Source organism: Ciconia boyciana, chromosome 9 (assembly GCF_034638445.1).
Source record: "Ciconia boyciana chromosome 9, ASM3463844v1, whole genome shotgun sequence".
NCBI classification, from domain to species: domain Eukaryota; kingdom Metazoa; phylum Chordata; class Aves; order Ciconiiformes; family Ciconiidae; genus Ciconia; species Ciconia boyciana.
The window spans coordinates 12,758,286-12,770,706 of NC_132942.1; the positions used below are offsets into that span (position 1 = coordinate 12,758,286).

Genomic DNA, 12,421 nt, shown 5'->3' on the forward strand with positions numbered 1-12,421 from the left:
GAACTGAACTTGTCCATAAACCTTACTTGATGCATACAACCAGAAGTTACACTGATTTTCCATTTAGTGTGTTCAGCAGTGAACACTGATTCATCATTTGAACCACTTTCTCCAAAGCAGCCAAAACTAAGTCAACAAAGGAGGAGTGTGCTCCCAGCATGGAAAGAAAACAGATCAACTCATTGTTTTAGAAGCCTGGACACTTCAAATGAAAATGGGATCCTGAACCTGAGGACAAAGGACATGCTAACAAATTATATACTGCTATTTGTCAGAATACCTCAAATCCAAGGTATTACGGGCAAGAGAATGCTCAGCTCTACAGAGAGCAATAGGGAACTGGATTCAACCCACAACATCCCTTGCAAGTCTTATTAAGACTACACAGAAGTGTTCCCAAACACAGCTGTCAAATGAGATGTTGAGACATTCATGTAACACGCAAGACTTTGCCAGTATGAAGAACATGCTGAAGAGTTTATGCCGGCATCTCTAAGAAACCTTCACTATATACAGGGCCAGCTCAAATCTGCACATTCATCACTCCTTGTCCCTGCGGGGTGTTATCCAAAACTTTGATAATCTGTGCTACATGAGGAATACTCAAATTGCTTTATTACTACCATAGCTGCAGATCTGATCAATGGGGGAAGAGTAACTGTACTGTCATACTCTAAGAAGCTCCCCTACTTGAGAAGTGTTCAAACTTTTCCTCTATTAAGTAGCTGCAGAGACAAGCAGTGAAAAGTATTTAGTTGTCAATTGGCTAAATCTCAAGTAGTGAACTAATAGTCTGTTCTGAGAAATACTGCCATGACCACAGGTGTCCAGTGAATGCTAATACGACTGCTGACAGGCTTATAGAACTCTACACTGAACGTCTCTTGCAAATGGAACTGATAGACTTTATCCTGGAGACTGACTGCTTGAGTCAGCTTTATGACTGAGGGAAGCTGACTGTAAGCACTGTTACAAATCACACCTGAACAACTGCTGCACTGTCAAACAGATCGATAGCTAAACTTCCCAGAGTCAGCAGAGAAGCTCTGTCTGTTGAAACAGTTCACCTCTCCCAAGTCCAAAACCAGCTGATCTTGCTGTTACAAAAGATACTGCACAGGGTTCCAGAGAGGGATGGGGGGGGGGGGGGAGGAGAAAAAAGGCCATTGACAGAACTGGCTACCCTGGAACCAAACAGAATATTCAGCCTGAATAACCTATAGGACTCAGTGAGATGGTTTAATATGGATCTGAGTTAAGGGAGCCAGGAATATCTATAAATGAGTACACTGTCCAAACAATCTAAGTCATGTAAGTCTCTGGACATTGTTTGAAAGAACTAAGATTTCGCCACCCTCCCCGGATGCACATCTTCAATAGTGCTTGCACTTTATACAGTATACTGTAAGATTTTAACCAATAAATGCACCTGTAAATTGCTATTTCCAGTACTCTTGTTAAAATGGATATGGTTACCAGAGGGGTGTAATTTGATACCATGAAGACTTTTAAGCCACTTCAGCATAGGCTTTGCTACAGCAACTACATTAGAATTTAACTGAACTCTGGAAAAAATAATCAGGTATTTCATTAATCTTCAGTGTGACAGCAACATATAAGCCATACAGCCTCCTGCCTGAGCTTAGCTGGTTTCAGAAAGATCTTCATTAACAGGCAATATTCCCCAGGAAAAGGCATGTAGGATTTTAGAAATCTGGGATCTTTACTTTGATGAAGAGACTAAGCTAACTATTTTAGGAAGCTGGGGAAGTCTTCAGATGTTTGACAAGCACTACTTTAATGCTTTGCTAACATTACAGCTCGATTGATCCAAAAGTCACAAGCCTCTTCTTCGTGACAGGGAGGGGAGAGGAGGGAGTCATTCCCCCAAAAGACTGTTACTCCGTGCAAGAGCCAATGAAGTTCTACTAGAAAAACAGCCACTTCTCCACAGCTATAGCGACAGGCCTCATTACCAAAGGACAGTGCGATGACAAATGTCCATCAAGAAACAGGAACTGTCTATAAGGTTCAACTGCAAGACAGCTTCCCTGTTATTCATGCTTGTCAGTCAGCTGCAGCTTTGTACTTTGTCACTAAATCATCACTACAAGGTGGAGGCAGATAATTATAATGACCTTTTCTTCACTTACGGTATAGCACTTGGTCAGAGACAGCCTGAGCCAGGAGAGTAGCACATTAAACCTCAGAATACTTCACCAGCAAAACAGTATTTCAAGTACATACAACTTGATTTGCAGGGCAGCGTCCGTTTACAGACCATCACCTCCTTTAAGACCTTCACTTTAAGCATGAGCTGTTGTGAAGAATCCACATTTTTGCTCAGATTATTTCCTCTTGCTCTAACAGCCAACCTCTCCACACCCTGGCATCGGGCTGGGTTCAGTAGTAGGTTCTGAATTCCAGTCAGAGCTTCTGTATTTCAGGAAGCAATCTAAGCCTGGGTGCTTAATCACTGAGTCTGTTATGTATCGGTGTTTCAGCTGAAGGAACTGGTTTACAGCCTTCAGTGTTGTAACACCTGTCAGCTCCAGCAAAACAAGTTGGACTCTTTATGCCACAAAGAATCTGACATTTAATGGTGCCCTATGGAAATTTTTTTTCTTCAAGAAACCGTTTCAGATTGAGTCTTGGGAAGACCAGCAGGTATTTTACTACTTCATTTTTCTGGATGAAGTGTTATATTTTTGGATAGCTATTTTTACTAAAGCCACCTGATAATGTTTGAATGCTACCACAATACATGAAAAACAATGTTTTGATAAGTTTATTGTAAACACTTCTGCATTTCTTTGACTTCCAAGTCCACCATGTTAGCTTAATACAGAATTTTATACATCTAAAAATGATAGTCAAGACAAGAATGTACTTAAGAGTAGCAAGTACTAGCAATACCTCAGTACATAACTTAAACCTAGCTTCTCTATTCTCACTCAAGCAACCTCATTAGCTTCAATTTTATCCACAGCTCACCTTGAGGAATCAGTTTCATTACAAGACTGGCTGTGATAGTCGCTAGCTGTAGCAGTTTCATTCTAGTGACTTACTAGACTAACACTGGCAGATTTACATAACAAAAAAATTTTAAAAGCTTCTAGAATGTGTAAAAAAATTGTACGTGTCTGTGCCTTTTCAGAACTCATTTTTTTTTGTTTTTACACAATTACATCTTGAACATTTCACAACATTTCCCTTTGAAACCATAACCTAGAAACATTAAAAATAGTCACAAAACCTGAAGGCCCCCCCCCCGCCCCGAGCATCCAGACACTTCAGAAAATTGTGACTTGGCAGTCCACAGCAGTTCGGGGTTACTCCTTGATTTAGGCAAGACATTTTGAGCTCAGTGGTCCTCTCCTTTAACTCCGGACCAAATGTCTCAATGTAAACCCACTGGAGGAAGCCAGATCATTCACAATTTTCTGTTTCCAGTGTTTGAGGCATACAGAACAGAAGCAAACCCACAGCACTATACCAGCTGGAACAGAGTAGAACCCAAAGTCTCTAGATCCTTGCCTAGTTCATGAGAATTATCCCTTAAGAAGTGTTAGGTCTAGGATTTTGGATTGTATTGTATATTTATATATATAAATATATATATGTATATATATAAATAAAAATAAATAAGAATGTCACATTCCCAACACCAAGTCAAGTTTCTTGTTTTTGGAAAGTGGTTAATGCGGGAGCAAAAGATGCAGTGGTTAAAATGACCCAACATCCCCAGAAGAAATGATATGAAGAACAAGGACATTTTGGTATAAAGTTAGTAGTCAAATTCTCCAAGGACGTCTTTTGGTTTTGCTTTTTAAATTAACAGCCAAATATATTTTTTAAACCACCTCCTTGATCTAACACTTAAATTGCTGACATTGTCCAAATTAGTGTAATTTTTTTTTCCTGTAACGTCACTTGGTTCTTGGCTACTAACCTTTCATGTTACTCTTGGATTTGTCAGTTTGCTTGCCTGTGGGGGTTTGGGCCTGCTGCCCCTGCCCACTGGAAGAGGCTGCCTGCTGTGCTGCTTTCTGCTTTAACATTGTCCAGTCGAATGTGTAGTCATATTGGTGGTTCAAGGTCCTAGAAAAGAGTGAAATACTTTACTGTAACACATCATAACTTCCTTACTGCCAATACCAAACCCTTGCTGAAAACCCAGAACTAGAGGTTAACTCTTTCTGTAAGCTGCTTTGGAGATTATGAATGGTATATAAATGCTAAGTGTTACTAACTTAAAGGGATTCTTGAAGCAAGCCCAAATACCATAAAGCAGTGTTTTCTTCAGTGTTTATGCAAAAGTCTGCGTTTGTAGAAGCAGCACTTCCTCGCAACCCAGCTTACCCATTTGTCTGCACTGAGGTTCTCAGGTTTGCGTTTTTTTTTTTTTTTTTAATACCTATAGTTTTAAGGAGAGACTGCAGTATTGTAGATGATCGAATAAAAATTGCTTCGGATTCCAGAAACCTGGAGGGAGATTCTTGAGAGGTCAGTATCAGCTCTTCTTTTGACAGATGCTGTTCACTCCACAAGGTTGAGTTTATGTTCTGGTTTCTCTAACAAGCTCAATGAAACAGCACTATTCCCCTCCATTGAAATCCACCTCCTGGGCACGACTGCTAGTCCCGTCACCAATCTCCAAACATAAAAAGCTTCAAACACCTCTACCGAGGGGTCAATTTCTTAAACTACTTGCAACAGAACTTGAAGCATGGTCTCAACCCTCTAGTATTAGTGGTCATATCACACAATGCAAAAACAAGAGAATCTTTTCCTTCATGTTTAGCATTGAACAATATTTTTCAGGTCCTTTACACAGCTTTTCAAACGCTGAAATGAAAGAAACTCCCCGAACAACTCCCTACACCACACACATACAGAGCAGCTTTCTGCAGTGCAAGTCCCACAGAGCAGTTACCAACTCGTAGAGCACTGACAAATTTCCGTACTTTTCCACTTTGAGACTGACCTGAAAAGAATACGGAATAATTGCCTCAGATACATGTAATCTGGTGCCTCTTCAAAGCGCAGGCCACGACAGTAGTTCAGATACATGGCAAATTCTGCAGGGAATCCCTGTAAATCAACAGTGTTAATCAAGCCATGGCTTGCAGCAAAAAACCTTCTAACAACCCTATAAGAAGGCAAAAAGCTCTATTTCTGTCTATAATGGCAGAGAAACTGGTTGATGATTCGTAGGTGTAAATTCCACTTCGCCTCTAGCTATTCATTTATTCTGTATCTCAGAAAGTGGATTTGATCAGCAAGTTACCAGGTACGCAGTCCTTCCCCCAGAATTGTTACCTGATGCATGTTTTGCAATCACAGGTAGTCTTCTACCAAAACCTTCGACATACAACATATTTAAAGCACTTCATTCATCCTAATTAAACCTAGTTCTTATAACTTGGGTCTTATTTCAAGTAGTAATTGTCTCCTAAAAGATTCCACTCAGGTTTCCTTGATAATCTACTTGAGCATACTAGAGGCAAGGTCAGTTACCACTATTGTGAAGACTTAAACCATGAAAACCTCTTTCAAAGATTCCCTGCTTTACGTATTTATACATGTAATGCTATATTAGAGCCTACACGTAAATAGCTAATAGCATAGAGCATAGTGCTGTACTACAAGAAAGAAAACACAGGGTCTAACAGTTCAGCAGTTTGGAAGATGCTGTCAGACTGTAAGGGTATACAAATGTGCATGACTAGAAAGTGCAATCCTTTGTGCTGCTGTTTGATGTGCAAAAACTACCATGTGTTCTCAAGGACCTTTGTTAACAAGCATGTGGCTGCCACAGTTCAAGAGAAATCTTATGACCCAAAGGATAGCACTGGAAAACCATCATTCTGTGACATGGCTTTAAAGATCACTTGACATCCAATTCCACTACAGCCTCTATTTGAGATCCAGAAGACAATATGAACAATCTTGAAGAGGTAGAAACAAGTATATACAGGCGAGCTATACAGTTCTACCTTGGTTTTACTTATCCAAGAGGGCCCATGCAGAACTTTCACCATAGAAGTTGAAGACATGAACAAGCCTCACCCAAGAGCTGGAGAGCTTGCACAGGCGACAGTCACCAAGAACTGGAATGATGGTGGCATGAACTATGCCAAGAAACAGCAGTGAATGCCTGCCCTGTTACACACATTCAGTCTTGCTGGGTGGCCAAACACAAGGCACCCATGACTGCCAGAGAAGTATTATTCAGCAGCAAATGCCATGTGAGACTATCTAATAAACTGGCTCTAGGTTTAAAAAAAAACAAGAAAGAAAAGAACTTCCATTTCACAGTATGACATCATTTGGAAACTCTTACCTTACACAAAACCTCAACAGGAGTGGACATTTTCTTTTCACTAATCTTTTCATACTTTTGCTTCTTTGTTGCAGCCTGTGGAACATGTAGGTCACAATATAAGAGATATTGTGCAACACTGGATTAACAAGGACAGTAGCAAAAAAAATGACAAAAATCCTTTGGTCAACCATAAGTATTTTATGTGAAATCTCCAAGTCCCACACACTTACTGCAAAGAGAATGAAGGTCAATCTGGTATTAAGATTTGGACACAGTTTAATACCATTTGTCGCAGTCTAATGCTTCCATCACATGGCACAGCTCGTGTAGTTCTAGCTGCTGCTTTTGTCCATTAAACAGACCAGACTTGCATTTACATTTGCCAAAGTTGTATTAATTCCCACTCAGTACCCCATTCAAGGGCTGCCTGCATGTTTCAGTAAGCAGCCATTACATTCATTTGCAGCTGAAGACTTCTAGTGTTTCACAAGCTGCTTGCCTTTTTAGAAAATTTGCAGCTGCATCACCATTTGAGTTACACAACTCTCACACGGAAGAAAAGCAATTAAAACATGAAAACAAATCACTGAAGTCTATATAACAGAAATAAGGAATATTTGCAATGCTTGTACTTGGCTACCATACATGAAGATACTTGAAACAAGTCTGTTGCAGCTAATAATTATTCAGTCATGCCATAAACTGGACTGAAGATATCACTAAAGCTGAACTTGCTAGGAGAGATATGATTTCCATGCTCTCTACAGCAATTCAAAAAGCCACTAACAATGTTATTTTCTACTTCCCAAAAAGGGCCTCAGCCTACAACAGGACAATAATAATTTGTAAAGATGACGTAAACTATTGTTTAGCATAAATTTTAAGACAGTCAAACAATACACATTTTTCCTGCTGCATGAGAAGCAGAAAGAACCTTTCTTCTACATTCTATGAATACCATGCCTTGGGAAAAGCCGCTTTATATAGCTGAAGCTAAACATTATATACAACCATCTATCCAGACAGGCAGAAGCATGATACCCAAACATGAAAAAAAAAAAAAAAAAGGAAGGATGGGGGAGGAGGAGAGGGGCAACATAACCTACCTTTAATCCTTGCCAAGGCAGACTGGTTCTGTTAAAGTACATCAATACATAGCCTAGAGACTCCATGTCATCCCGACGACTACAGAAAGAGGAAGAACACAATGAATTACAAGTTTTGGCATTTCATACTTTATTCCAAATAGTGCAAGCATTCCAAAATTAAAAACAACAACAAAAAGAGTAATTAAGGAATAAAACCTAAGCTTTGGTGCAAAGGCATGTCTCTTTCTAATATAGCTAAGACATCTAGGTGTTCAGGATTCCACTGGCAGGCATGTGACAAGTCCTCACAAGCAGGAAGGAGATCCTATTCATTTTTCAAGCAAGGAACAGTCAGTAGGTATTGTGTGTGGTTAAGTTTCCATCTGCAGTTACATTAGAATAATATAGGAAACAAAAGCTTTGGAAAATAAAAAAGAAACATTAAATGTCTTTCCCATTTAATTAAGTAGCTTGGATAGAAACTAAAGTTTTACCTGTAGGAACCACGGAATGCATTGTAAGAGATACACATGATGTTAGCCTTAACTTCCTTAAGGAAGATTTTGCCCTGACCCTTGCCTCAGTCTGGAACCAATACAAAACATCTAGCCCCAAAAGAGCATAACTCCTTCCTTTCTTCATTTCTGTTAAAAAACCCTGAATTGCCTCCATGATTTTTAAAAAGACAAGCAATACTTAGAAAGGTGCATACATCAATCTGAGAGGTGCCTCTGCTTTCTTCCCACAAGAAGTCTGTTTCAAGGCAGCTAGAGAACTCCGAAGTTATCCATCTATAGATTTCACTGAGAATTTGCATGCAAACTCTCATCTAAAAGGCTTCAAACATTTTCTGTACTGCACATGCTCCAGATCCACACTTCAGCCACATGAACACCATCATAGTTTGCTACACATCTTTCATGATTACTAAGGCTAGTACAGTTCACTGAAGTGGAAAAAACGCTCCAAGATTTTTTTTCCTCTTGGCAAAGTTGCCTCTTCCCAGCTGTGGCAGTATCAGATTTTTCCTCTGATTGCCCCTCTGCAGCTGACATCTATTTAACATGAGACAGAAAAATAACTTATTTTTCTCATCCCAGCTCCCTGAGAACCTGACAGGTATTGCTGCTGCTTTGCCACCCAGGCAGATCTACAAGAAAAGCATTTAAATGGTGGCAGGAAAGACTATGCACCTACCTCCACAAGAGAACAAAAGGCTGAGAGCGGTATTGCAAACAGGATTATATATATGGATGAGGGTAGAACAGCTCCCTTTAAGTGAGAGCAATCTGTAAGAACCTGGACAGATGTACCTCCAGATCTTGGTGTAAGAGGAAATAAGTTGTAGGTGATGCTTTATGTTATAGCCAACCCAATATAACCACTAATGATCATCAGAATGGCCTGCTTGTCACCCCCTCAACTCCTGTTCCAGGTCTGTGACCCTTTGGGGAACCAGTTCAGGGAGTGATCCCAGAAGAAAGTCAGCTTGACTCCCTAAACCATTGCACCACAAGGCCAAAAGCACTAGCTGTGCCCAGGGGTCAGGGAAGAGAACACTGGTTCACTCCTCTTGACAGCAGCTAGCTCTGAGGTCATCTCAGCTGGAATATGAAACCACAGCCAAAGACAGAGTGATGAAAAATGATACTAAGACCACAAACTCCAGCCTGCAAAACTTGCTAATTCTATTAGAACTGCAGATTTTAATCACCAACAGGATTCAGTGTACCAGTATGGGGCCATGACATAAAATTACATCTTCTGAGAAGGCAGTGGTAAATTCAGAGGCAGTAGAGGGATTAATAGTTTCCATCCCCCCATCCAGTTCATTGTTTTAATGTTTAATTTCATTATTTTGTAGTAGAAAACATTTAGTTCTGTACATCTGTAATGGATATATTACATTGGAGCATATACTGATAAAAGTGATTTTCAGGATTTGGAAAATAGGGCAATACTCTCCATTACTAAAACAAGAAATGGATAACATTGCAAACAGCTCCTCGAGAATAGCTGTCATTAAATATAGGAAAACATGTTCTGTAACCGTTGAAGTACAGCACTAACAGTTGAAATATTCTGCCATAAGCTTCAGGACTGGTTTCTCTTGATTATAGGAATATATTATTTGTTTGCCTCACTGTTGGCTTGATCTAGACATTTAATAGCTTTTAGCATGCACCAAGCTACATTTCTAATTATATTAGAATTCCCAGTACCAGCAGAGATGGTAGACAACCTCCAACTGAATTCAAAAGCAGTAGTCCTTTGCAGTTCCCTCCCTTCACTGTAAGGTGCTAACACAGCTATTCCCTCACAAGAACGGCTTGGGTTCTATGAAATGTACTTCAGAAATGACCCCTGTCATTTATCCTACTTGACCCATATGTCAAGTAGGCTTAAATAATGACACTGACACAAATAATAGGCAAAATAATTACACAATAAAATACACTTAAGGAACCTTAAGGAATTTAAAGCAAAGAGGAAAGATGGAGCATTTTACAACACCAAATATTTGGAAGTTACATGTTCTGTTGAAGTGGATCACTAGAAATTCTGTCATTCCCATCTTGATTAAATTGAAGGTCAGAGGCACAGACATTCATGGAAGTTTTAACTATGTCTAAGCAACCTCAGCATCATGTGGTAAAGCCACACAGTTACACTTATACATTAAAACATCTAGGCATATAGGTAAGAAAGAGAAGAGAGGCATCACTTCATATCTCATGAGTGCCTAACACACTTCCAAACAACCTGAAGTGCCATCTCCACTAGACCACTGCTAGGATACTGTAGGAGCAATATGCTTTCAATCCAGATGATAAAAATGTGTTTGTTGATTAAGCAAAGCTCAAACGTATAAATACACACACACACACGTGTACATATATACATACAGAGCCACAACTATGGTTGTGTATACCAGAAATCAAAATACAGTGTGAGTAAAGCAGAAGATCTTTTAAGTCTTGCTTGCAGGCAAGAAATGGATAAGCAATAGTTTACTAACTTGAAGGGACAGTGAGGAAACAGGACACAGACACCAGCTTTAGAATACCCTTTCTGGCTACAGAATTGCATCTCAAGCCAGTCAGCAGTGGCCTCAACAGGCATCAACACAATCAGGAAAGTGCACCATTTTATTTGTGAAGGTCCTCTGAGAGATCCACATAAAAGTAGAGCTTATCCTTTAAAAAAACAAAACAGTATGCAGAGCATCCACCTCATGCCTGAAAGACTTAGACTCTCTTCAAAAAGCAGATTAGGTACTTGGATTCCCCCCCCCCCCCCTTTGCATAGGCAACCAAAAAGAAACGCACTTGCAAAGGGATATATACACGTATTCATATAAAACTAGTTCAGACACTCAAGAAGCTTACAAATAAGATCATCTTGCATCCTCCAAAAGCACAGCAGTAATCTCCTTGAACTCACCTCTGCTCAATGCCAAGATGTGCATTGATACTGGCATATCGAGCTGTGCCAGTGAGATTTTTGTCTTCTCTGTATGGTATGTGTTGCCTTGTCCTGTTGTCCCGGTACTTTTTGGCCAAACCAAAGTCAATAAGGAATAACTTAAAGAAAAATGAAAATAGATTATATTCCTATACAATGCAAGGAATCCCAAACCTCTTTCACTAGGCATTAGCTACATTTTAAGACATCAGCCTACAGTTAAGAGGAAGCAAAGTAACAGTGCAGAGTCACAACTAGCTTTAACTAGCCAGTTCAAAAACTTAATAGTGAATTAGTTCAAGCCTTTTCTCAATCCAGTGGAATAGATTAGACTGTGCTACTCAGCATCTGTAGCTTAGTTCTACAACTATTTTATGTTACTATTGTAATTTATGTATCACATTAGCTCAATAACTACAGTGCACAATTTAGGAAGGAAACAAGTATGTGCGAAAGCACACTTCACAAAAACCCACTCACACTACAGCAGTTTACACATACAGATAGTTAATGGCAGCTCAGCAGCTTAATGCAAGTGATGCACATCCTGTATTCTTCTCTATGTCTCAAAGAACACTGGCCATTCTGCAGAGCATAAGGCCAAAACCTTCAACAGCAAACAAGACATCTTGCTTTCAATCATATGCTCATTTTAAGACTACCAGAACACTATCGCAGCAGCATGACACACTTGCTGATGATATTAATACATCCAGGAAGCTAGAGCCTAGTACATGAAATCTAATTTAAGTTTCTAATAACCAAGCTTGCCCAATGATTTGATATTTAGCAACAACTGAGTGCGTGCTAATTAGTGTGCTAACAGCCAGACTATCTACAAAGGTTAATACAGACTGTACCTTCTTGCAAAAAGATTTCAGGAATAGACAAAAAAAACTGAGGCAGAAGTACGTAAGGAGCCTTTCAAATTCTAGCAGTAAGTCTTCAAGCTACAAATCATCTGGCTGAGCTCCTGATTCCAATGCTGGATTAGTGCTACAGGATCAGGGACTACAACCCCTACAGATTAATGAATACTGCAGAAGTAACTTGGGTGGAGGAAGGAGATGATGGGAAGACGACATAAGGTTCAAGAAATTCTCAGTAAAAACCTATTCGGTATCACCTTAAAGGTGATTCCAGAACAGAAGATGCAACTTTAAATGCAAACAAGTACTGGAGACTGATATGCAGGTATACCTGCATCCAAGACTGAAACAAAGGGTCACTCTGGCACACTGAAGTGCCATGAATTATAAAGTGACACTCAACACTGAAGTATCAAAACTACTGAAAGACTGCAAGTTTCTGAATTTCACGGTATGTTTTAGAATTCTGGTTGAAGAAGATTTAACTGCAGTAGTCTAGACAGGAAAAAACAAAGCTAAAAACCTCTTAAACTACTGATGCTGGAACAGAAAACCTTGAGTTGAAGTCCTTCCATGATTTATATGCAACCACAAAGCACAGCAGTTCTACATTTGTTGTTCTAGTGAAAGTCACCCTGAAAGCACAGAATGCTTTGAGCAAGAGGACATAA

The 12,421-nt window shown here is 39.6% G+C and overlaps 1 protein-coding gene across 4 annotated transcripts in view; it reads right to left on the bottom strand.

Annotated features, from left to right (window-relative positions):
• The window catches only part of CSNK1A1 (casein kinase 1 alpha 1), a 37,420-nt gene that overhangs the window by 3,984 nt on the left and 21,015 nt on the right, over positions 1-12,421 (bottom strand). For 2 of the 4 annotated variants that reach the window (XM_072873800.1, XM_072873803.1), the window contains 5 exons: positions 10,861-11,000; positions 7,435-7,513; positions 6,347-6,421; positions 4,988-5,094; positions 3,953-4,101 (listed from right to left, as the gene is read on the bottom strand). In XM_072873800.1, the coding sequence (XP_072729901.1) occupies positions 3,953-4,101; positions 4,988-5,094; positions 6,347-6,421; positions 7,435-7,513; positions 10,861-11,000 (550 nt within the window). Of the gene's footprint in view, positions 1-3,947; positions 4,102-4,987; positions 5,095-6,346; positions 6,422-7,434; positions 7,514-10,860; positions 11,001-12,421 lie in introns of those variants that run through there. The other 2 variants (XM_072873802.1, XM_072873801.1) reach the window with 2 other exon arrangements.